Source organism: Strongylocentrotus purpuratus, unplaced genomic scaffold, assembly GCF_000002235.5.
Source record: "Strongylocentrotus purpuratus isolate Spur 01 unplaced genomic scaffold, Spur_5.0 spur5_scaffold_13, whole genome shotgun sequence".
Taxonomy (NCBI): Eukaryota; Metazoa; Echinodermata; class Echinoidea; order Camarodonta; family Strongylocentrotidae; genus Strongylocentrotus; species Strongylocentrotus purpuratus.
In genome coordinates, this window is record NW_022145598.1 from 5805709 (window position 1) to 5830556 (window position 24848).

At 35.0% G+C, this 24848-nt stretch overlaps 1 protein-coding gene across 3 annotated transcripts in view; it reads left to right on the top strand.

Annotated features, from left to right (window-relative positions):
• The first annotated feature begins 1457 nt into the window (after positions 1-1457).
• LOC584048 (eyes absent homolog 1) overlaps positions 1458-24848 on the top strand; it is an 88120-nt gene continuing 64729 nt past the window's right edge. For 2 of the 3 annotated variants that reach the window (XM_003730033.3, XM_030982769.1), the window contains exon 1: positions 1459-2989. In XM_003730033.3, coding sequence (XP_003730081.1) covers positions 2982-2989 — 8 coding nt within the window. In that variant the 5' untranslated portion in view covers positions 1459-2981. Of the gene's footprint in view, positions 2990-24848 lie in introns of all 3 variants that reach the window. The other variant, XM_030982767.1, reaches the window with a different exon arrangement.

Sequence of the window (24848 nt, forward strand, 5' to 3'; positions counted from 1 at the left end):
TACCAGCTAAATAGAGGAAAGTTCAAAGATGTTGACATTTCTCACTAGATTCAGCAAACTTCCGCTTGACTTCTTCTTGTTTTGTTGAAGTCAAACCTGAGGATGTGGTCTTTATTTTCATGTGTAAGCTACCATGCAATACACTTCCTTGTCTTATTACAAACCTCTCTGCATTTCCTCTAGTTGCCATTGTGGACGATCAAAACCGGCTCCATTTTTGGAGAGGTTATTTAAAGTGTTCCAAGACCCTCTTTCACACTTGACATTTTGTCCAGGTAAATAGGGTCTAATATACAGCATAATATGTAGTCAGAATATTTTTTACCAATAGGTAAAATTCTCATATCCATACTATGATTCTCAAATATTGCTAATATATTGACTTTTTTTTCAGGGCCAGAAGTAGGTACCATTTGCTTTGCTAGTGGGATGGGGAGGGGGTGCTAAAAAATAGGCGGGCTCCCCTCATTTTACTTTTTAGCCCCATCTATTCTGCCAGTGCAAAAAGTTTCGGACTTCTGAGAATGTCTGCATGATATGTGACATCGTCTTTAAAAAAACTCAATCTAAAATGTGAATGTGGCTACATATTGTGATTGAACAGTGATTGAACAAAGGTCGTTTAGGGTCAGAGTTAATACAACTCCTCCCAATCAACTGGTATTTCCTGATTTCTTTTCATGAATTTGGCCCTTATCTCTTATTTTCTGACTCTTTCTCTCTCTCTCTTTTGGTTCAGGAAATCATTTTCTATTATTTTTGTAATAACCAATATGTCTTGATAGCTATGGTATATCATTACATCTTCTCTTTTTTGTCAAGTGTTCTTGGCTTTTATACCATTATTCTTTGAATTGTCCTTCTTTCCTCTTTTCTTATCATTCTTCTCTTTTTTCTTATCATTCTTCTCTTTTTTTAATGTTATGTTCAAGACAAAAAAGTATCTCCCGATTGAAAACCTAAGAGTTGCTAAATAGTGTAGAGAATTCATGATTTTTGGTAATCAAATTTTCTTACCCTACATCACTTTGTTTTGGTATGTTTTAATCAGACTTTCACTTACCCATTTCTCTGATTTTTAAAAGTTTTATTACTTATTATGACTTCCAAACCTGTAAATGAAATGAAAGTTTGAATGATATGATGTCCATGTCTATGATTAGTTATTGTTTTAGATGTTAGGAGGATCCAAACAGTACAGGACTATGGAGCAACTCATTGAGGTAGAAACATCCTAGTCTGTGATTGGCTGATAGATGGTGTCTAAGTGATCTGCATGACAAAACCATGGACTGTGATTGGTTAATTCCAGTCCACAGCTCTCCATTCCACAGAGCAGTGTCTGCAGTGCAGTGTGCATAGCTCCATTCACAATACAGAATCATACACACCCCCTACACGTGACATGCATCTTGTGTACTGAATGACCCCTCCACACACACACACACACATAGGTCCCATGTATATAAGAAATTGAATGCAGGAACTGCTAAATTCACGGTAGTTTCATACCAGATAGAGACCTTTGTGCGTGCCTGTCCTATCGGCCCAGCAACTTACACCACATACCCTCTCTTTCATTATCACCAGTTAATAGTCATCATCATTTGAAAACTCTTCTCTACTTCTTGTTGCTGGTTGAATGATACTCTGATATCATGCATTACAAATTTGGCTTTTCTTAAGCAGACATTCTTGTAACTTCCTTCAATCCACGTTTCCATAGCAACTTGCAGTTTTAGGCTCTCACTTTCGTAGCCAAGGTGTAGCGGAATAGAAAAGGAGTAACGTAAACCGTTTGATTCGTTCTCTGGTATTCTCCGTTTACCGCAATCGGTGTTTGATTTCGTCACACTATCTTCGGTCTACAACGAGCTCATTTTCACCCAACTCTCTTCTGTTTACTTATTTTCCCCCTCCCACTGTGCTGCTCCTTCTCAAGTCATACGATTGCAGTCAATTGACTATTCATTAGTGGACCTGCTACAGATATATTTCCCAATCAGCCTACTTTTCATGTCTGATTGACTTTTTATTTGTGTATTCTGCTTAAAAGTTAAATTCATTCTTGTCCACCTTAGAATCCCTTTTCACTTTTTGTTCTGCTTCATCCGGATGGAAACAGTTTAAAGATAGAGTTTAAATACATACTGTGAAATACACTATTAGATAATTATATTTCTACAAATTCAAGTATTTCCTTATTTTGTGGACATAAGCAAAATGAATTGAATTGATCATCATCATTTACGTCATTGAGAGGAATTGTAAGACTTGGCCATGTACATTGTCCATAGCTGAGCTGAGCAGACCTCTCTCCGTTGGTTCACCACAGACGACGACTTGCTTAGAGCCGTGTCCGGGTTCACTGCCTGAGCTGAGAATACCGGTCAGCTGGCCAGCCACGCTGTATTGAAATCACTTCAATCTCTACCTAGACGGCCGACTGACTAACGACCAGACCGCTGCATGCCCACTAAGATTTCCTGCCTGTCTGCTGGTGAGGTTGTCTCTCTCTACCTGCTGGCCATTGCTTGTGTGCTTCATAACACTGTTTTATCCAGAATGTTTGGGGCACTAATTTGGAACGAATGATGTACTCTACTGAATAGTGAACCTGTGATTTCATGTTTCAAAGACAGTTACAGTGGGACAGTTGTGCTTACATGTCGCTGTTAATGTGATTCTGTAAAAAAAAAGAGTTTAAGACTACTTGATGATTTCATCGCAGTATGCAAATATCTTCAGGATGATGATGGCAAAGGATTGTTTTACATAAAGTAACCACACAGCATTGTTTGGACATGCATTTTTGTTTCGATCGAAAAGACGCTTAGCTGCTCCTGAAGAATCTCACATTTTGTTCATCTTCTTGCTTTTGGATCAGGATTGAAGTAGAGAAATCATCTCATTTTTTAGGAAGCAATATTGTGCTCCTATATAATCTCCATTGGCAGAGAGTGTTGTATAAATCTACTTGAATGGGTTGGTAAGTAACAATCTTTTGCATTTATATGTTTAGTTCTATATGTTTGATTGTATCCCCATTGTATGTCATCATTCACCATAGAGCTATAATTGTTAAACAATTAAATTGATATCTATGCATCACCATGCACTGAAGTAGTGAAGAGGTGAACTGGGTTTCAAATTAGTATAACCCTAAAGGAAAAATAATTCATAGACCTATGCCTACTTTTGAAATATTTTTCTTGTAAATTTATGATACAGAGTAACAAACATGACTGTCCCTTTAAACTGTACATTTGTTTAGATGCGCAAAGCTACCAAAGAACAGCAACGTACATGTATAGCAATTTAATTTATATTCATATAAATTTTGTACAAAATCAATTAAGTTTGAGTAGGTACTACATCTTGCTTTCATGCCACACTATCGTTCTAAAATTTAATTAACAAACAAAAAACACAACAAAAACTACCAAGGAAGCAAGCAAACTAACAAACCAACAAACAAATGAACAAAAACAAAAGAGATATATAGAATAGAATAGAAAAATAATAAGAGGTATCTTTGTCTAGTGGATATCCCCAGGGAATGTAGATGGTGCACATTCATGTGCATGAGAAAGTAGCATTCAAGAGTACATTCAAGTATTAATTTCATGCACTTTTAAATGTTAAATATTAAGAGAGAGGAAGAGACAGAATAGAGAGAGAAAGAGAGAGAGATTAAAAAGAAATGCACAAGCTACTAACCTGTGTCTTGTATTCCTATTATCATGTTGATTTATGTTTGATTATATTTAAGCTCTTTCAATGCAAGCATAATCATCATTTTGAGAAAAAAAGTGATATAAAGAATGACCGTTGTTAGGAAGTATATTCAAACTATTGTGGCGAGCATGAGACTATGATTCGACCTGCTGCGTAGTGCAGGCAGAGGCCATTGGAGAAACTAAATCGCCCACTTTCACCCCGCTATCAGTTCTCCCCGATATTGACTTAGGTTTTGCGGAATATAAAATTTCGCTGGTTTGATTGCGTGAGTACTCGCATTGAGGTTTACACAAGAGCGCTACAGTTTAGATAGGGCCTGGCACCATCCGCATACCCAATGTGCAGATATGTTTTCTCTAAATCTCTTCTGTTACTTTCCTTACTGTACTGTGGTAGACATTGTTGCATCCCAATTCCTTCTTTTTCTTTCCATCATGCTTATGTGTCTCTTATTTATTTTTACCCTTCTTCTTTAATTACTTAATTGATTTTGTTTTAGTTTTACTCACTGCTACACAATAGTTAAACTTTAAAGTAAAGTGTTTTCTTGTGTTTTTTATATTTACCTTTTTTATCTGCATTATTTTCTTTCTGCCTTTTGATTCTCTCGAATATGAAAATGGTTTCCTTTATAATGTGTAACTGTATTTGTTCTGAATTCTGAATCATTTAAATGCTTAAGTTGCTCACTAAATGTGTTTATAGTCATCTTTATCGCTAATAGTAATAGATTTTGATATCATCTGAGATTGACTGGTCTTTGAACTTGACAGGTGTGTCATTCTGGGTTTTCTTCTTTCTTCAACAATCTTAACTTTCCTAAGTTTCCCACAGCCATCTTCTCTTCCAGCCACACATTGTAGCAGTAGTAAAATATTTACAGTGAAAGGGCAACTTTGTCTTTATTTATTTTGACTATTTAAATGTTGAAGTTTGAATGACATATGTTGAGTGAAAAGGTTGTGATCATTGATGAGGCTGACTTGGATGATATAAATCAAGCAGTCATCTCTGTAGGAATACAATTTATCCACCAATTATATCCCCTTAGATTATAGTGTCACCCATTGCTAGTAAATCATTTCAAATGACAGTGAGAAATGCAACAATTCCACTTTCACTGTTGTAAAGTGTCCCCTATATTTCATTCATCAGAGGGCACTTATTTCCCTTGGCATCTTGTTCACAGATTTGTCAGTTATGTTAATAGAATTGGCTATAAATTACCATGGGATTGTCAATAAGATAGCTTATCCTGCACAATTAAGAGAACTGATGTGGCAATGCTCAAATTCATTGAATTCTGCAATATTATGTATTATTTTGAAGAGAGGGAACAATCCAATTTCATATTAATTAAGGAATTAATGTTTTTGCTTGCTAGCTAAAGCTGAATTACAATACATAGTCTTTTTTTGTTACGAAGGAACCAGCATTATAGAATTATTATGAAGTAGCTTTATGATAAGCATTGAGGAGAGTGCAGCGTAAGTAAGAAAGGTAGTGGCTGAGTAAAGGGGTGGATAGAGAAAAAAGTCCCACTTTACGGAGCGCTTCATAAAATGCGTAGCCACTACAACAAATTGATTGGGTAAACATAGGTTTGTCTGCCATAGTACCTCATCATAGTACACTGACACCGTAACTCCACCAATAATGTTGTTCTTTCACTCTCCTCTATCTTTAAAATTATCTAGATGTTCTCTCTAGCTAGTCATATTTTCTCTCTAGCTAGTCATATTTTAATTCTCAATTTCTTTTACAATGATAGAATGATAAGAAATCTTTGCAGTCGTATTGCCATGGATTTTTAGCACATTGTGGATGATATAAATTTATTAATAATATTATTATTGATTAATGATTAAACAACTATAAGTGGGGTCACATGTGTTTAGTTATTGGTTAATGATAGCCTGTAACAATCATCAATATTGTTCCTTGCTTGATATATAGTTTATAGCTTAATTTATGTTGCGTATAAGTGCAAATATGATTTGAGCATATTGCCTCGTAAAAATATATAGGTCATAAAATGATTTAATTCAGATTATATATTGTGTTAAAATAACTTTCATGTCTCTTTAGAGTTAAAATTGTAAATGTGTACAACAACATTATTGTTTGTTTTCTGCAAAACAGATGTAACACATTTTGCATTTTTTTATGTTGATGTTTTCACAAATAAAAACTTTCAAGATAAAAAAAAACAACTGCCTCAGTGCTCGTCTAAAAACATGGCTAAGTGATCAACTCTGATTATTATAGTTTAATCAATCTCTTCTCTGTAAAACAATGAATTTTCTTTAAGAAGGTTGAATACACAAACCTTTGTTGCTGGATTTGAACAAGACTAGTTAATTAATGGCCCTTAAGAAGACAGAATACTAGTTCAGAAACAAACATCAAGTTCTCTTTGTTGATTACAGGCTTTTGCTTTCTGTTCAAGAACCACACTATTCACATTGTTTGTGGTAATTTGTTTTCAAAAGGCATTTCATTATAAACAATGTACTTAATCAATGAGTTGACACAAGGGTTCTCAACATAGGCGTAAACAATCGACCTGATAATCAGTGTGCTTGTATAGCTATAGCATTGTCTTAATACTTGGTACCTGCATAAAGAAGCTATTGTACCATTACACAAAGACACACTGTTGTTCTGCTATAGGCACTTATTTGGATCACATGCTTGTAAAAAGTTAGACATTTTTCTTGAAATAGAGCCACAATTATAATCCTTCAACAACAAAAATGAATGTCATACTATGTTTTTATTTTGTAGATATTGCGGTGAACCCTTTATTCAGGCCCAACAAATCAATCTTGAAAGAACAGGCAATAGAAACATACTGGATATGCTGGAAATATAACTGAAAGGATGAAATTAAATAATGTATGATTTGATCTGAATGAAATGAAGAGAGAGAAGAAAGATAGTTTGAATACGAATTCATTTTTAAAGCTTCAGTTTGTAAAGCAATAACTGTTTGAATTGTTTTAAAAATCAGTTTTTAGGAAGATAATTAAAATGGAGACTTATAAAAAGCATGCTATTCTTTCAATTACCTTCATTTCGCTTTAATTTGGTCTCTAACTAACTACTATGGGACTGTGATTTGTGATTATTTGGGTTGATTCAACAACCTCCTTAGTAATGCAAACTTGTCAACACACATTTAATAAAAATAGCGTTTGATGATTAATTAACTCTGTTCACTTTGACGTGTATTCCATTTGTATTGTAATTTGTATGTTTATTTGCATTTTTAGTTTTGTATAAGATGTAATTGTATATCAGTCTATTTTATGTGTATAGCGCTTAGAGACTTCGGTGGTAAGCGCTTTATAAGTAACGTTTTTATTATTATTATTATTATTGTCATGCTAGTCAGACTAGCTAGAACATTTAGTAAATCTCATGCAGTAATTTCATCATAATTAAATAATTAAGTAAGTAATCGTGGTCAGTGTAAATATTAATTTTCGTTTACAAGAATAACAAATTAATTGCCATTGTATAAGTAAAGTTCATCATAACAAATTATATGGATTCTTTATTTTGTTTAATTTGTTTTCTTCTCACTACTCTTTTTGAATTTCTGAGCTCTCTTTGAGTTGTCCAGAAGATGATTGCTCGCCACACCTCTGTATTTATCTTTCTCGGCAGGCTTGCATTTTATTCAAGTACATTATGGATGTTATCTGGCAAAAGCAGATTTAATGATACGCATGCATTTATCAAGCGCATAAGAAATGCAGGCTAAGCCTTCTTTAGCTGCACAAAATAACACACGACTATCATGGGTTGAGTACGGGGGGAAATGTTTCGCTGAAACCAAAGACGATTTCTGTGCTAAATATTCATATTAAAGCGCCAGATAACTTAGAGAATTTTGTGAGTGGCATACATAAATAGAGGCATTAAATAGCCCTGCCTGCCACACACTCCTAGCTATGTGCGCATAGACAACCACTCTTTTCTCTGCTGTGTCCCGTCTTAAACCTAATTGAAAGCAAGATCAATAAAATCTATAGGCTGCTTGTGCCCTGTCATTTTTGTCCTCCCTCCTTTTTGTCTTTCATTTTGGCAGTTTTGAGGGGGACTTTTTTTCCTTTTACCCTGGAGATGCAATGATTTTATTATTAAAAAGTAATATCACCATTCACCAAGGTCTTTTTGAAAATATGTATTTGTTGAAGTGTGAATTTATCTGTATGAGATATTGTTAAATGTCAGGTTTACAATATAATAACCATTTTCTACCAATACTTCTTAAAAGGCCCCTTTCCCTTTTAAAAAAATAGTTTTGACATCATATTTATTTAATAGTTTGAAAGTTTCATGTACAGTGTAACTCAACCACGCTGATAGTAAATTCATATTATTATTAAGGTTACCCTTTTCAATTTAATTGTGAAGATTGTAAAGATAGAAATGGTATGATTTTCAGATACTCAAAAGGGCCACCTTTCTTTGTAAAGGGCTCATGAGATATATATACCTTGGCAAATGTTAAGCATATATAATGGTGATTAGGTCACTCATATATGAGTGTATATCATCATAGCTTTATACGTACTGGTAATACCCCTTTAAGTCAGAGAGTAGGATTAAGTGATTAAATAAAGCTCCATCCAGTTATTCACTCACCTTTGTTCTCTCATCTCACAATAATTGTTGCTTGAAAGCTTACAATGATAAATCAAATCCAATGTCTCATATGTTAGGATTAATGATGCTCGTAAAAACGAAATTGGTTACAAAATGTGAAAGAGGCATATACATGTAGTAATTGCGTGAAAACACAAAATTAAGCTATGTTCAGAATGTGATTGTTAACATATCCAGACTCCAGCTTTCTTGGTGGTTGTTTTAGATAAAACAAATGTCACATCAAAGTTATTGTTGCAAGGTCATCATCATTCCAGGTCTATAATAATGATGATAGGAATAATCACTTTATTCTGTTTCCTATTTAATTTGACTGATTACTGTTTTTAAGCTGTAAATTTAATGCAAAAATAGCTTTCCTATTATTTGATGCAGAATCTGTAAAGAAAGAAATTGCAATATCCTATTTTACATCCTAAAGAATTGGAGTTTCGATCCAACAATGTTTTAAAACCTTATGTAATTTATTAATAATTGCCCTTCTAGCCCTAAATCTATACATATTCCGCAACTTTAAAACTGTAAACAATGTTTCAATAATACCTCACAAAATTATCTACCATGACAAAGTATGTTTACAGGTACTCTACAGTGGAGGTTTAAAGTTTTAAAGGCTCAATTCTTCTAATGAGATCAGAAAAAATACATATTTATTCAATTAAAAATAGATCATAATTTGACTTAAATTAAAATCATAAATTTACTGTATTTATGATAAAATCATACAGATCAATAAATAAAAATAAAAAATGAAGATCAAAGACATATTCAAGACTTACAATAATATTGCAACAATTGATTTTTACTCTCCTCTTGCATTTTGATCAAAACAAATCAAAGCTTAGTTATCTCTTACAAATTTCTACGATAAAACTAAAAGATTGACAAAAATCCTAGAGTTTCCTCTTATTTTTGTCATACACATGATGACTAAAGATAAAGTTAAAATGAATTGAATTGAAGCTTACAATGCATGTAAGAGAGCATGGAGTGAGCTAGCGAGCGAGCGAGGGAAGCCTTGGATAAAGAGGCGGTCCCGTCCAAAGGGTGATAATGCAATTAGAAGGTCTTTGATGCGACCATGTCCACTCCGAGAAGAAAAAGAGGAAAATGCTCGTGCATATACGCTCCATTAGGGAGTTATGGTCTCTTAATAGCAAAGCTTTTCGCATCTGGAATTTTTTCCTCGCCTGATCTTTTGTCGCCCCCAGTTCAACGCTCCTTATTAGATTTATCCTCCATTTTTTTACTCTTATTTTTGTCTCATTGGGTGCCACTTTTCTCCTTCAGATTTGAATGGTGTTGAGGAAAGGTGATAATATTCACATATATGATTGGAATTAAAGGTCATATTTTCCCCTCAGATTGCTCAGGAGAAAACTGTCTAATTCATTAGGATTGTTAAATACAAGCTTATTTATTCTCTTTCTGCGAACTGATGCACATTGTTTTGATGTTTGATGAGGAGTACTTGTTATTTTTTTATAGAAAGAAATGTCTTCATAAGCCGAAATATGAGGGATTAGGAAAAAATGGAAATGTAAGAATTTCATTGAAATATTACTTCAGCAGGCAATGTTTATCAGCACAATTATTTCCTTTAAAGAATAAAATGACCCAAGTTTCAGGACTAGTCTTACTACATTATACTGCAAATTTATTTTAAACAAACTGAGCGATAACAATTATTTTTGGATACATGACTTTGAAAAATTATATTTGTATTCATAATGTTATTATTTATTTATTTTGTTATAGAAGGTCCTGGCATGTTTTTTTTAAACACTGCTTATGAACCATAAAGGTATACTTCAAGGGAAATGATTTTGCTACCAACATGTTGTGTTGATAAGTTGTATTAATATAGCCAGATGGTCTTGATTCCACACATTGAAAGAAGTGAGAGTGAGCTAGGCCATATACTTGCAGGCATACCTGCTTTATTATGCAGGAGAGAGTGGCTGGCAGCTTACCATGACCGTATAGCTAGCTAAGATAGCCTGACCCTCCGGCTGCCTAGCTGGCTGGCAAGCCAGTCCCTCCGCTAGCTTCTCTCTCTCTCCTTCTTTGTCTCTCTGACTCCGCTGGTTGCTTGCCTGTATGCGTGCCTAGCTGGCTGGCTGGTTGCTGGCAGGCTCCCAGACTGCTTTGCCTTGTGTATCAACCATACTAGATAATATACATTCCTTTTGCGTACGGCAGCCCAAAAGGGCATCTCCCTAGATTTCATCTCTTTGTCTTTTTTTTCCTTGTCTGAATTCATTAAAATGAGGACTATTAAAGATTGTCACTTAATTAGATATTCCTCAGATTATGATGTTCAATATTAGTACCAGTCTTCTGTTGACTGCATTTATGATACTTACATTATGGAACCTATGTCAGTATCATTTATTAATGGGTATTATAATTTTGTTTTAATGTGAGCAATTATGCATTCAATGTAGGTTGAGCAATTATATTTCATTACAAAGTGAATAACACTCTCAAGTTTGTTTCCACTCTCTGTTTCTCTTCCACTTCTGTGCTTTCTGTGATTATTTATAGTCCTACCAAAGTTCAAATCACAGGTATCCCTGCAATCCTGTCATATCATTCTGTTATCTGATCAATTCATCCTGATATCTTTTAGAACTCTGAATTTATAAGTGAAATCAAATACTTTTTGTAAACATAGTTATCTATTGCGATTTCATTCTTGTGTAACATGCATTTTCCATAGACCATAGTGTTATGTATCTAAAGGACCATTCATTGTCAACAGGTTAAACCTTTCAATCAATCCAATTTTCACAAGCTGTGTGATAAGTTAAACATCTCCTTGAAAATGGAATGTTGTGAAATATTCTACATGTTAATATTGTGCATATTTGTGAACAATATGCATTATGTTACTTTGTGATGTCGGCTAATGTCTTGGATATTATACTCAACATGCTTTATGTGTGATGCTCATTTTACCTTATCTAAATCAAATCATTAATGTTGATTTCTCATAGCTTTCCATTTTTTTTGTAATGTTTTTGTATTTAATGTATTCTGAGGTCCTTTGTTTGTACCACGGCAGAAGAAAACCTCAATATATACCTGCCTGCTTTATGTGCATGCACTTGGAGAAGAACATTTAATGTACTTGAAAACATCTGGGTAATTCCACTAGAGCAGTAATGGCAGGCATGTCTGTTTTATTTCTATTGCGGTTTCTTTTATTTTCATTGTTATTTTTGTTTCGTATTAGTTTTTGCTCTATATTTTGCTTTGATTTACACAGTATGGGGAAGTTATCGTATATATTCTTATGACTGGATCCACTTTTGTAAGATCAGGTGATATACTTGAGCAGTTAAGACAATATTCTTCTTGGTCTTGCAGTGCTTTCAGAACAAAAGGATTGAGATAAAGGAATACATTTTACCAGAGAATTTATCTTCCTCGGCCACTTATCTTTTAAAGAGAGTTCTTTTGCATTGATAACATATCAGAAGGACTTTAATTGTTACATATATATATAGGCCAAACTTAATGTCTGAAAAAAGAAGAAAGAAGACGCCCCAAAATAAAAAATGTTCACTGTCGGCGCTTCATTGCAGTAACATAACTTGAGAGGTTTAATTGAGATTTCTGTGAGATTTGTCAATCTGATATATCTGATATATATTTATGAATGTGAATCCCCAAAGCAATGAACGTAGGTATCTAAAGATTGACTATTAGACAGTATTTCATTGATACAAAATGGGGTAGAGTGCACACACAGCCTTGTGGTAAGAATAAGTGAATGAATGAATGATTGAATGATTGAATGTATATAGACCAATTAGTCAACAATTGTGGGGCGTGTGGAGGGCGATATTAGCCACAATAAATCTGAGATTGTCAGAAAACCCATCAATAATCTAACCTAACTGCATGCGTGCACTCATCAGACACCAATGTGCTCTGCCTGCCTGTCGTGCATTGTGTGGATAGGGGAGAGACGTGGAATGTAATGCCTCCTGTGTTTTTTTGTAAATAGAAATTTTATTCAAAATTGAGTACTGGCGAACTTTAGTGATCACAAAAGAATATGCGTCTTTACCAAACTTAAGTTCAATTTTTGCAAGGGTTAGAAGCTAGAATTCTGGGGTGTTTTTAAAGCAATATTTGATCGAAATATTACACAATTCAACATGTTTGATTTGCTGCATGATTTCATTGTACGATTTATAATATTAGGTCAGTTTGCAGATCCTTTGTGTAGCTTTGTAGATAAGCTGGTACTCTCTGAGGAGGGTTGTTGTGACTAAGCATCTGTGCTGGTACTCTTAACAAACAATCAAACACAAAGGAATATACATGTACCCTTGCAATCATCTTTCAAATATCAATCAGATGTAGATTACAAACAACATTACTGTAGTAGCAGTAGTAGTAGTCGTAGTCCGATATCACTCACAGTCATGTTATGCATGGAATATTGCATGAATCAGAACGTCCATTGATGTGAATATGTGCTTTGAACCATATGAGAATTATGTTTTGTTACTAATTTTGTTTTATTGTGGTGCCACCAAGCTTACAACCTTCCATCACAAGATTATTTGTTAATATAGATTTTCAATTGTAGAGTTTCATTATTCATCCTGTTTAGAACATTGTTCCCCGGTATAATTCAGAATTCATCAACCCATTGTGAATTTCAAGAAGAAAGACTCTATTTCATGGAAAATTGCATGATAATAGTCTTAATAGGACAGGTATCGTACTAGAATAGAATTAAGAGTGTATTTAATGACTGCAAGTATTATTTCCAGTGATTTTCAGTTTTTCTCCTAGCTAAAGTGAGGCTAAATAATTTTAATAAGTGGACTTGCTTATTATTCTTTTTCTTGTACATGTACTTGTACTACCTTTCCAAATTACAAATGATTGATTAAATCACTTTGTACAATTATGTAGCATTTACCCTGATCATGTCATTTGAAAAACATGCTGCTCAAGCTCACATTGCATGTCTCGTCTCTATTTAGAGTATTCCATCCAATTGCCATTGTACAATCAAGTGCATGCTTATATATAACCGCAACAAAGTTTAATTTCATATTATACCAGATTCTGATTTAACACCATTAGGGACTTTTAGATTTGCACAACAACAACGTGGATTGCTACGATAGACGTCCTTTTAATGCACTGCCTTGACTGGATGTCACACGTATCAGTCCACACAAATCTAAAAGTCCCTATTGTGGAGAGAACAGCAATGCAGATAGATGCCTTATTCCTAGTTAAGTTTTTTTTTATCTGTTTGAGGAGGAAAACTTAGGCATGTTTATAATTATGTATCTACAATTTCATTACATTTTATTTCTACATTGTTCTTTTTTTCTGGAAAGTGAAAACACCTAACATATGTTATATTCAACAGAGTAAAATTGAAAATCACTCAATTAATATGGAATATAGACTGGCACAATGCTGGAAAAAAAGCACTGGATATTATTATTACAATTGTAAAGCTCATTAGTAAACAGAGGCTACTTGAAAAGAATATTGGTATGGTTTTGTACACAAAGGCAGGTGATATTTACACACAACCACACCCTTGATACATGCAGCTGTAAAATCACCACACCCTTTTAGTGGTACTGGTAGAATGACCACGCCCACCTACATGTATACCATGAAAATGACTGTGCCCATGCATGTATGGATTTCAGTGGGAACCTAACAGGTGGAATGTGGCTTCAGGGCCGGGATGAGGAGGACCATTGATTATCTAGTTCAGAAAAAAGGGTTACCAGAGTTAATCATCAGTTTTGTATCTCAATAATTGATTGATGTTCATTCATCTGATTAATACATTTGTATTCTTTACAAAATAAACACTGCTTAATGCACAATATAAAATTATTACAAATCCACTTCCTCCCCCCTAAAAGAGAAAATTATGTGATTATCAGGTCTAATATGAAGGAAAAAACATAGAATTATTACCATGATAGATGATCAAATGAATCTAGTCTAGTTCACTGTTTTCTATTATTTTAGCTGATCATCATTCAAGGAAACAAGATTTGTAGTGAAAATTACAAGCATGGTGTTGTATAAGTTGAACCCCCCTCTTTCACTTCATATTGAAACAAGCTCATGTTAGCATTACAAGCGAGAAAATGCAGCTAAAGAAAAGTTAGAAGCGATGGTTATCTGCGAACTGACAATGTCACATTCCACAATCTCAGTTAATCCTACTTCATTATCCCCTGACTTAAGTGATTATCAAATGATTTCGAGCTGAGATAAAATGCATTTATTCATGACCCGTATTCAGGGAATGCTTCGAAGGGAGTGGGGCAAGAGAGAAAAAAATTCACTTCCCCCTCTTCCCCATTCTCTCTCTCTCTCTCTCTCTCTCTCTCTCTAAAGTTCACTGCGGGTATAATCTCCAGTATTCTGTGACTTTTTCTGTGAACAGAGCAAAGGGGCCTCTTCTCAGCAAAATGCATTTTTCATAAAGTCATGAAGAGAATGCTAATTAATAGGGACCTCGTAAAGACTAACTCAGTACTCACATATAGGTATTACAGGTCACTCTCACACCCATTATGCACAAGAGAGTGGAAGACCTAGATTAGATTTAGGATATTTCTTCAGTCTTAAGTCTGAAGAAATTTCATGGATAAATGTTTTCCCATATTATTTTACTGTAATACAACAATTTCACAGAAATGCTTTCAAGCCAATTACACTTATGGTGTTGATTTCATGAAGAAGAACTTTCATTATTTTTATGAAAAGTGAATAATGATGTACTCTCTAAAAAAAATTGAGTGATCACGGACGTCACTCCTCTGGAGAGTGAAAATAGAGTGAACATTCACTCTTTTCTTCTTAGAGAGCACTCTAAAATCAATCGATTTTCACTCCTTAACAAGTGATCACGGACGTCACTCCCAAGAAAGTGAAAATAGAGTGAAAATTCACTCTTTTTTTTAAGAGAGTAAGCTTTTGATATACAGAGTGCACCATAGTTTCTATTTATCTAGATTCCAATCCTTGTTAATGTCTTATTATGTCATATCATTAAATCTTTGATTTATTACATGAATTTCTGAAGAGGAAAAGTAGTGTTGAAGTGAAAATGAAGTGTGGTTGAAGGGAATGAGAGAGAAGATGGTTTAGTAATGAAGTGAAAGCTGGATGAATAGTAGGGGAGAGAGGAAGGTAGGTGAGATTGCTTTTATCATATCTTAAAAGCCTTTCATCCAAGGAGATACCAAGCACAACGAGTCATCATGGACTCTCATCCCCTCTTATCACCGCATCTTCACACTTACCCGCATCTCAGCTAATCTCTGGGTTACCATGACAACGCTGAGCCTATGGTGCCATCCCCCTAGCACTAATCTCAGTCACATTTACATTAGGCTAAGAGACAGGGGGAGAGGGGTTGTCAAGGGGGTTGAGGGAGGTTGGACACAGAATCTCAATGAAAGGGCATGCAAAAAAAACCAAAAGAGACTGTGAATTCCGCAAAGATAGGAGGGTGAGGAATGTATCTTTTTTCTTTTAAGCAATAAAATCAAAAGCAAAGGTTTAAAATTGGCGATGAAATGTAGAGAGATATTCATTTATTACTGACAGAAGGGTACATGAGTGATTGGATATTATTGATGCACTGCTATTTTAGTGTGATGCTCTCTTTTAAGGATTAAGTGTTATTAATTGTGATTAAAATTGTGTGAATGCTCATGAGGGGGATTAATTGTAATACATATTGGATTAGTACTACCCCTGTTAGTCACAATTGCACACTTTGCTTTTCAGAATTGTTATGTGACCACATGAGGTAAAAGAATAAGTGTTCAACTTATGAACTAATAATGACCCACAGTAAACCTGCCACTTTTTACGATTACAACATTAGGTCTAGGGTGGCAGTGGAGAGGGGGGGGGGGGGGGGGGGTTTCAAGGCTAATTCTTGCCCATGCATTGCCCATGACTCCTCATTTTTCAGGAATGTCTCCCTGATAAAAGATTGTCCTTTTATGTCACAATCCTGTTCCTGGAAAGTTGGAAGATATTATCTTCCCTGAATGTAGCTGCAACATTTTAAAGAATATTTTTAGGTATTTTCATGTCCTACTAAGGCGTATGTTTTAGCTTTTTCTTGAATCCAGGTCATGCAGTCCCTACACATAGGGTTTCCTATGTGATTGTGATCACATGACAATATCTCTCTTAGAAAAAGCTAGACAACTTTTCTTATCACATCTTATACAAAGTTAGAAACAATACGATGTAATAACTACATATGGCTCATGCTAATATAAATAGAGACAATTAAATCCTTTTTTTCAAGAGGAAATCTCATGAGATTCTATATATGCTTCTGATGTGAGTAAGCTGAAATGAATTCCCCCTTTCCTATCCATATACTCAAGGAAGTGAAATACTTTTCTAAACTTTTGTGGATTAAGAGCAAATAGAGAATCGAGTCAGTTCAGAATTGTTTGCGCTCGCGAGCATTAAATTTGGAGACGTTATGATCCTTTACCTCCCACTCAATGATTAAGAAATTATAGCAACTTGTAAATGATACTGAGCGGGTAATCACACACTGCCACCATACCCTACTAGCCTCATTAGCTCTATGCAACTGGGGCTTAGCATGTATTGACAATATAAAGGGATATTTCCAGCATTTAAATCAGCAGAACCATGTGAGTACATTGAGTGATTTGTTTATTTGCTTTGAATAGAAGTAATTATTATTTTATTTTGTTTATAATCAGTGACATGAGGCACTTATGTCATGTTTGTGCACCAGAGATAGAAAGAGAGAGAGAGAGAGAGAGAGAGAGAGGTGGGGGGAGAGAGAGAGAGAGAGAGGGGGGGGGGGGAGGGAGGGGGGGGGGGAGAGGGGGGTAGGAGAGATAGAGAGAAGGAGATACATGAGCCTATGATACTTGATAGAGAGAGTAATACAGAGGTGTATATGATCTAGGACTGCAAAAAATGACAGGAAATATTTAGTAGATTTTGTTGTTGATATACCAGTATCACAATGAACCCTCCCCCCAAAAAATAAATAAATTAATAAATAAATAAAAGAATAAAATAATAATAATAATGATAATAATAATAAATTAATAAATAACAAATTAATAAAATTAAAATAATGATAATAATTAGAATAATAATAACTAATTATATAAATATACAGATTGAGATTATTCCAGTTGTTTGATACAGAGGTAAAATGGAGTGAACAAAGAAATGAAGGAAGATGAACTGTGTGTCAGTATGATATGGTGTGTGTAGGTTGAGAGAGAGAGAGAGAAATAGTGAGCCAGAAGGGAGTAGATGGATGGAAACAAAGGATGAGACAGTGTAGAAGTGTCTCACTAGGAAGAAGAGAATTCTTTTGTTTGCAGGCCAGTATGCTAATGAATTGAGATGCTGGAATAATTGAGTCTTCAGATGAGTAAGCTAAGGTCATTGACCTGGGCTTAGTAATGAGGAGAATGTCTCATGAAAACTCACACACTCGTCACACTGTTGTCATTACATTTATTTGTGTAAATTGTCTTAGAAATAAACATCTACCATACTAGATATATGCAGCATCAACAAAGACATGGTAGAACATTGTGTTAATATAGTCTGTCAGGTTTGATGTAAGAATAACATGCTTGAAAAATTCAGTTGGCAATATTATGCTATTTGTTTCTTTATAATGTAGGTAATGAATGATCATTTGTGTCCAGATCTGTTTATCCATGCATTTGAATATATTTAGGCAAGCTGTATAAAGGCTGGTGTTCCACTCAATATTAATTACTTTGTGTCAACTCTTGCAAAGTTGCAACATTCTTGTCTCTTTTGTAGATTTATGATCTGCACCATGAAACATATCCTGTAAGGCTGTGAATACATACATTTATCACTGATTAGGTTCTTGAGCATATTTCTGGATAAAATTGCAGCAAGTGTAATTTAATCAAACTGAATGACATTTTCATTAAAGGGCTCATTTGTATGAATGCAGAAGAATAAGAGAAACAGAATTTGAAGAGGGTAAGTGTGAACACACACTGTATCCCAATCTGTAAGTACTACTGCCTTTCACCATGCTTTCACCATGCTTTCACCTAGCTAGCATAAACAAGTGTACCTGTATAGATTAGATGTTAATTGTGAAAACGGTACGGTAAATGTGAACACAGATTGTATTCCAATCTTTAAGTACTACTGCCTTTCACTAAGTTAGCATAGGGAAGTGAACCTGTATATTAGATGTTGAATGTGAAAAGGGTTTGTGTGAAGAGGGAGCGTATCCCAGACCAAACATGTCATCTCCAAGCACTCCTTCAGCATTCCCCCTGCGGCCCTCCACCTTACCCTCCATCCTCTCTCAACCTGCTCTCTCATCTCTCAAATCTCTCTTTATACTCATTCACTATGTAGCAAACCGTGTCTACCTTGTCACTCTTATAGCCTTTACAACCTTTATTTTATATATTTACAATGCATTCTCATAATATACTGAAAAGAGGTCCTATGTGCTCATTTAACTTATTACAGGGCTTTTTTGTAATTCTCCCTGTATATCGCCACTATATTTCAAAAATACCCTCATGTATCACGTCCCATCAAATACGCTCTTGAATAGCACGGTGGTCACGTCGTTTCAGGTATATTTTGCGTGGCTGCGTTGTGAATGCAGTACATGCTCGTGTCGACGCGGACCTGCACGGCACGGCTTGGCTTAAATTATTCGCCATACTATTAAATATTTGATAAAGTTGGATCGCCCTTAATTTTGTTGTTTAACATTTTATAGTACAAGTGAAAGTGGTTTAGTTTTGAATAAATCTTTCCAAGATGAATTTTCTTGCTTGAATTTAGAGGTGAACACAATTTAATCACTGCCACTTTATTTGAAAATATGAATATTTACCTTTAAGATAGATGTAAGCCTATGGATAGGCTTTCCTTCAAATATTGATAGGCCAAGAAGAAAGAGAAGATGGAGTTAAGACATTAATCCATCCATATTGCAATCACTCTTAAGAGCTTAACCTCTCTGACCTTTTGTTGTATTGACCAAGAATTTCAGAAATTAGGTCGGGGAGAGAGCTAGCACAATTGAATTAAGCTCCGGGATATTTTTGGTGTGTTGGCTCTTGTACCACTGGCACGATGGCCACTCAACTCAACGAGTAAAACAGAAAAGAAAAGTAAGAAGAACAAAATTGTGAATAAAATAATGAAATGGTTAAGTGAGACAAGGGAGAAAGATTGAAATTAGGGTTTAGCAGGAGAAAAAAATGAGGAATAGAAGAACAGAAATAAGATGGAGAAAGAGCAAGAAAGGAGGGGAAGGGGAGAGAGGGGAGGGATGGGAGAGTGACAAAGAGGAAGGGGAATGGTTGTGTAAGATAATCACTGATTGATGACTTTGGGCGCGTTCATGCTTGATTTTGACGGCCAGAATCAGGCATCTGTTACGCGTTTAGTTTAAAACACCGTTGCGTCTTAGCTCACTTTTGTAGAATCACCGAAAAACGGCGATCACGATCGCCGATCGTAAACTCACAAAAAGATGCGTTTACAATTTGTAAACGCGTTTAAATGGGGTCAACGCACTGACCTCTAGTAGGTCTACGTAGCATGCACAGTGAAGGTTTGCGAATCCAGCTGGAAGACCAATTAAGGCCACACACGTAGAATTGCCTTGGGAGCCAGAGAAGTAAGCATGAACACTACATCGTGGAACTGCGATCACGATGAGCGTTTACGATGAGCGTTTCAGATCGCTCATTCTGCCTTCAAAATTTAAGCATGAACGCAGCCTTTGTCAAGGAGGAGGATTTTAGAGGTAGGGTCATTAGAGATAGGAGATTTTCTCACTAGATGGATAAAATGATGTATTGTCATTTGGAAGATTGTCAGGCCATTTGAGTCTGGAATGATGGTGTTCATGATGATGATGATAATGATGTTCATGATGACTACCATGATAATAATGATGCTGATGGCAATGATCATATTTTGTTTGTTTGAGGTTGATAACATTTAGAACAAAGGCAATCAAATATATCTAAAATATTATTAATATTTGCATACTGTGCTTGGAGTCATTCTTGTGTTCATGTAGACCTACAAGCTATTATTTCAAATAGACACATTGAAAATCCTCTGTACGAAAAAAGAAACAACGGCACAAATTTTCAATGCAGCATAGAGATGCATTAATTAGATATGCTTTCATTCTGTAGACGGTATGGAAATGGTATATCTTTTTTTTTTTAAAGAGATTAATGATAAATAGATCTACAGGTTTAATCGGTATGAACTTCATAAAAAGTGTGAATGAATAAGTATGAGTGTAGCGATGTCCATACTCGCAAGTGCCTTGTGGTGGGTTAGCTACTCTGAACCCAAGAGAGCATTGTCAATACTCATCCCAGCCAGTACTACTGTGGATGACCTCAACATACTTATCCTTTATGCATGGGCCTGTTTTCTATTAGCCGGAGTTCTAAAACGGTCTGATTGTTCTGATCTGGGAATATTAGCTTGATCACAATTAGCTTGAGCTACTTCACAGTGAAGGCAGGAATGTCTGACTATTTACTGTTGCACTTGGTATTACCTTGATCAATAATTCCAAGGAGACTTTGGCTTTGAAGTGAAGTAGCCCACTTTTTGACCAATTAGCAGGCTAATTAGTAGGTGTACATGTATTGATACTGGAGCCTTACTGAGACATTTCCTCCAGCAAACGGTGATTGGTCGTCTTTTTTTAAAGATTAAATTTTCAAGAAGTGCTAATTGGTCTAATATCTAAATTTCAAGCTTGTCTCTCTCTCTCTCTCTCTCTCTCTCTCTCTCCCTCTCTCTCTCTCTCTCTCTCTCTCTCTCCCTCCCTCTCTCTCTCTCTCTCTCTCTCTTTCCCTCTCTCTCTCTCTCTCTTTCCCTCTCTCTATTTGCCCCGCCCCCCTCATTGAGAGACCCATACACTAATAGAACAATATTCTGTACTATAATAAATCTAGAGCTGACAAAATGTTATTTAAAGAGAAGGTTGAGTTCTGGGAAGAGGTGAAAAATAATTTGTGAGCGTTATCATTCTTATTATGCAAGTGTGGAAGAACATCAGATAAGACATGTTCCCTGAAAAGCATGGCTCTTCAAATGCCTTTATATTCTAAATATGTCATGTAACTCGTAAAACTCGGGGGTAGGTTTTTTACGCCACGTGTTCGTGTAGTCCCATATACATCTTTCTGTGTATAGTGTTTGTAACTTTACTAAGACTTGGCCAAATTTCTTATCATTTTGATGATTCCAGAACCTTGCAATACACACATATTCTTATATGCTAGATGATCAACCTTTACTGGTCGATTTCACACCGTTCCTTTCACAATGCAATCGCATGACCAGAACTCAACTTCATCTTTAACACGTATGGGATGTTCACCGAAGTAACTTTTATGAACAGGATCTTGTGAAATGTTAAAACAATGAAACGCCTTAAAGTCAAACAGAGGTTTTGGCATCATTTGAAATGAGAACTAGATGAAGACCCATATTTGGGGATGAGGTATTCATGACTGGTTCTAATTGTATTGTATGTCTGTTCATTTACACTTTGACTGAACAATTGTGCATTGTCATGATTTCATTGTTGATTTCATCAACATCACGAAATAATTCTCTGAACATCAATATCTTGATCGAAACCAGAAATATCCTTTTTGTTTAACAAGTGTAGGATTAATCTCATCTTTGTTTCAAATGTTGTTCCTGCTTGTAAATGTGTGACTTGTGACTTTTGCGGACACATTTTAAGAGTGGTTCCATATTAACCGGGGACGCGCTCCGCATAGGACTAGTCCCTAGGGCCCCCTCCTGTGAGGACAATTTGTTGGGGGCTTTTGGGGGCCAGGAGCCGACCTGTCAACACCTCGGCTCGGTCGGATACTCAGCCTCCTCTCAGCGGCAGCCATAACCACAAACGAGCTGAGCCACAACCAAAATATCTCTTCCCTTGGCGAGGCAGTGAAACACTGCAAATGGAATTGAGAGGGAGAGGAAGAGAGAGAGAAAGAAAGAGAGAGAGAGAGAGACAAAGAGATAGAGAGAAATCAAGACAGAAGACAATTAAAGGTAATGCACATTGTTCGTAAAACTGAGAAGAGTCAGAAATAGATTTCCTCAATCCCTTCCTTAATTTTCTGACTTTTGTATACAACTACATGAGTAGAACACAACCACAAATACGTTTGCTTTGGAATGTATACATCTTGTAGGATTCATCTGTCGCTGATAATGTTTTGGTAGGCCTATGGATGATTCACTCTAGATTATGAATATGTCATGGATGAATGTAGCACTAGTAAAGTGATTGATCGGGTACAGCATGTATGTTAATATTTATTAAATACACTGTCAAATTACCAATTATTGTAATGTTTTAATGGCAGTAATGACATAGTGGTGCAAAGTGGATTTTGTTTCCATTTATAACTAGTAGAACACCCTGTAATACTTTTGTGTTCCTTGGATTATTTTTAAAATTGTCTGATAGTACAAATTGAAAATTGCCCGCAATTTTAAATCATGTTTTAAATTTGTAATATAATTTAATGCCTTGGTTTCTTTAAGATCCATTTTTTCACCTACCTGATTGATTCGGATTAAATAAGTATTTAAAACAATCACAGAAAATTAGTGGATCTTTTTAAAATATATAAAGTGGTGCTTATAATCTGCAAACGTGTTATACCTTTAATATTGGATTTAGTATGGGTAGTCATTTATGTAGATAAATACAACAGAGGAACTAGAGTGTACCGAAGGTTCTCCGCCCTTGGTACTGGTAGTATTGTGCTGCTATTTACCTATATTTGTCACAAAATTATAATTATTTTATATTTGATAAACATTTCTAATATACCTGCCCATACCTTAACCATGTTTCTTAAGTTAAAAGGGAATTGATTTATTATATCTTTGTTATCATTGTCATGCTATCATGACCTTGTACTCCATGTGATTTAGGTAATATCAATCCTAATTATATTTTATCACCATTAAGTTGCCATTACCCTGCATTAAGTTTTATGATATTTCATTAAGCTCAATCATTTAAAGATAAATCCTTTAAGTTAAAGTTTGTTTGCAATCATGACTTTTACATTTCAAAGCAACTTCAATTTGTAAGAGTCGCATGGGGACATTTAACCTCTGACCCCATGTATAATATACTTCTCAAGACTTCACAATCTCTTACATGTCACATAAAAAGAAAAGGAGATGGCAGTGACTGATTAAATCAATCAGAATTTGACATCTAAAAAGAGCAATTATACTTTACTTCTCCTCCCTATTCATTGACATATTTCAGGGGCCAAATGTCATATTTTGCGGGGCATTTTGAGCCGAAGTTTTTGTAAATTGCTTAACCCAGTTTGATCACAAGTTGCACTCTGAAGGAGGTCAAATGTCAGGATTGGAAGTAAGAGAATGGGATTGGATGAAAGGAGGCTCAATGGGAGGAATGAATGAGTGAACGATGGAATGACTCAACTTCAAAATTATTACCAAGAAAGTTGGAATGGTATGATGAAAGACAATATTGGGTTGGTAAACAAGAATTAGGAGAATAGAATTGGCATAGAAAGATTTCAGTGACTCAGTCATGACATAGGCCCTTTTAAAATAAATTGTATTTTAGGAGAGACAAGGTGTTGCTGTCAAAACTGCCTAAAACAGTGTCATGGTTAACAAGCATTATTTTCTATATGTTGTCCTACAGGCAAATATAATCAAAATGAAGTGTAGCAATCAATTGAAGTTGTTAGACAATCCAGGTTTTTTTTAAAGATTCAACAAAAGATATATTTATAGCATTATGTTAAAAAGGAAACCGAAGATTGTCCAAGCAAAACTGGAAGTTTGGATAAATTATGAAATTGAATCAAATGTTATACTGCAAGGGCTTATTCAGATCCACTCTAAAAAAATTGTCAACAAGCATTTAATTACAGTATATGATGTATATCTGCCACAAAGCTGGCAGTTTTGTGTTGTTACAATCCAAATTCTTTAATTAAAAAGTACTTGATCACGAATAGACATTATTGATTTGTTTTATGTTGTCAAGTTGTTATACACGAGATATATTTCAGGGAGAGAAAGAAGAAGAATAGAGAGACTTATTATTTCAAGTTCAAAATGACAACAATAACTGTCATCTACAATCTCACAGAATTTATGCTACCAATCAAAATTGAAACTTTTTATATTTTTTACCTAATAAAAAAATTATTGAATGTGCTATTTGGCAAAGTGCCATGCCAATTATATTTTGAACTCTGTAATTGTCCTCCCATGTATGTAAAGTAATTTGAAGGAAAGTAAATCATATTTAGAGA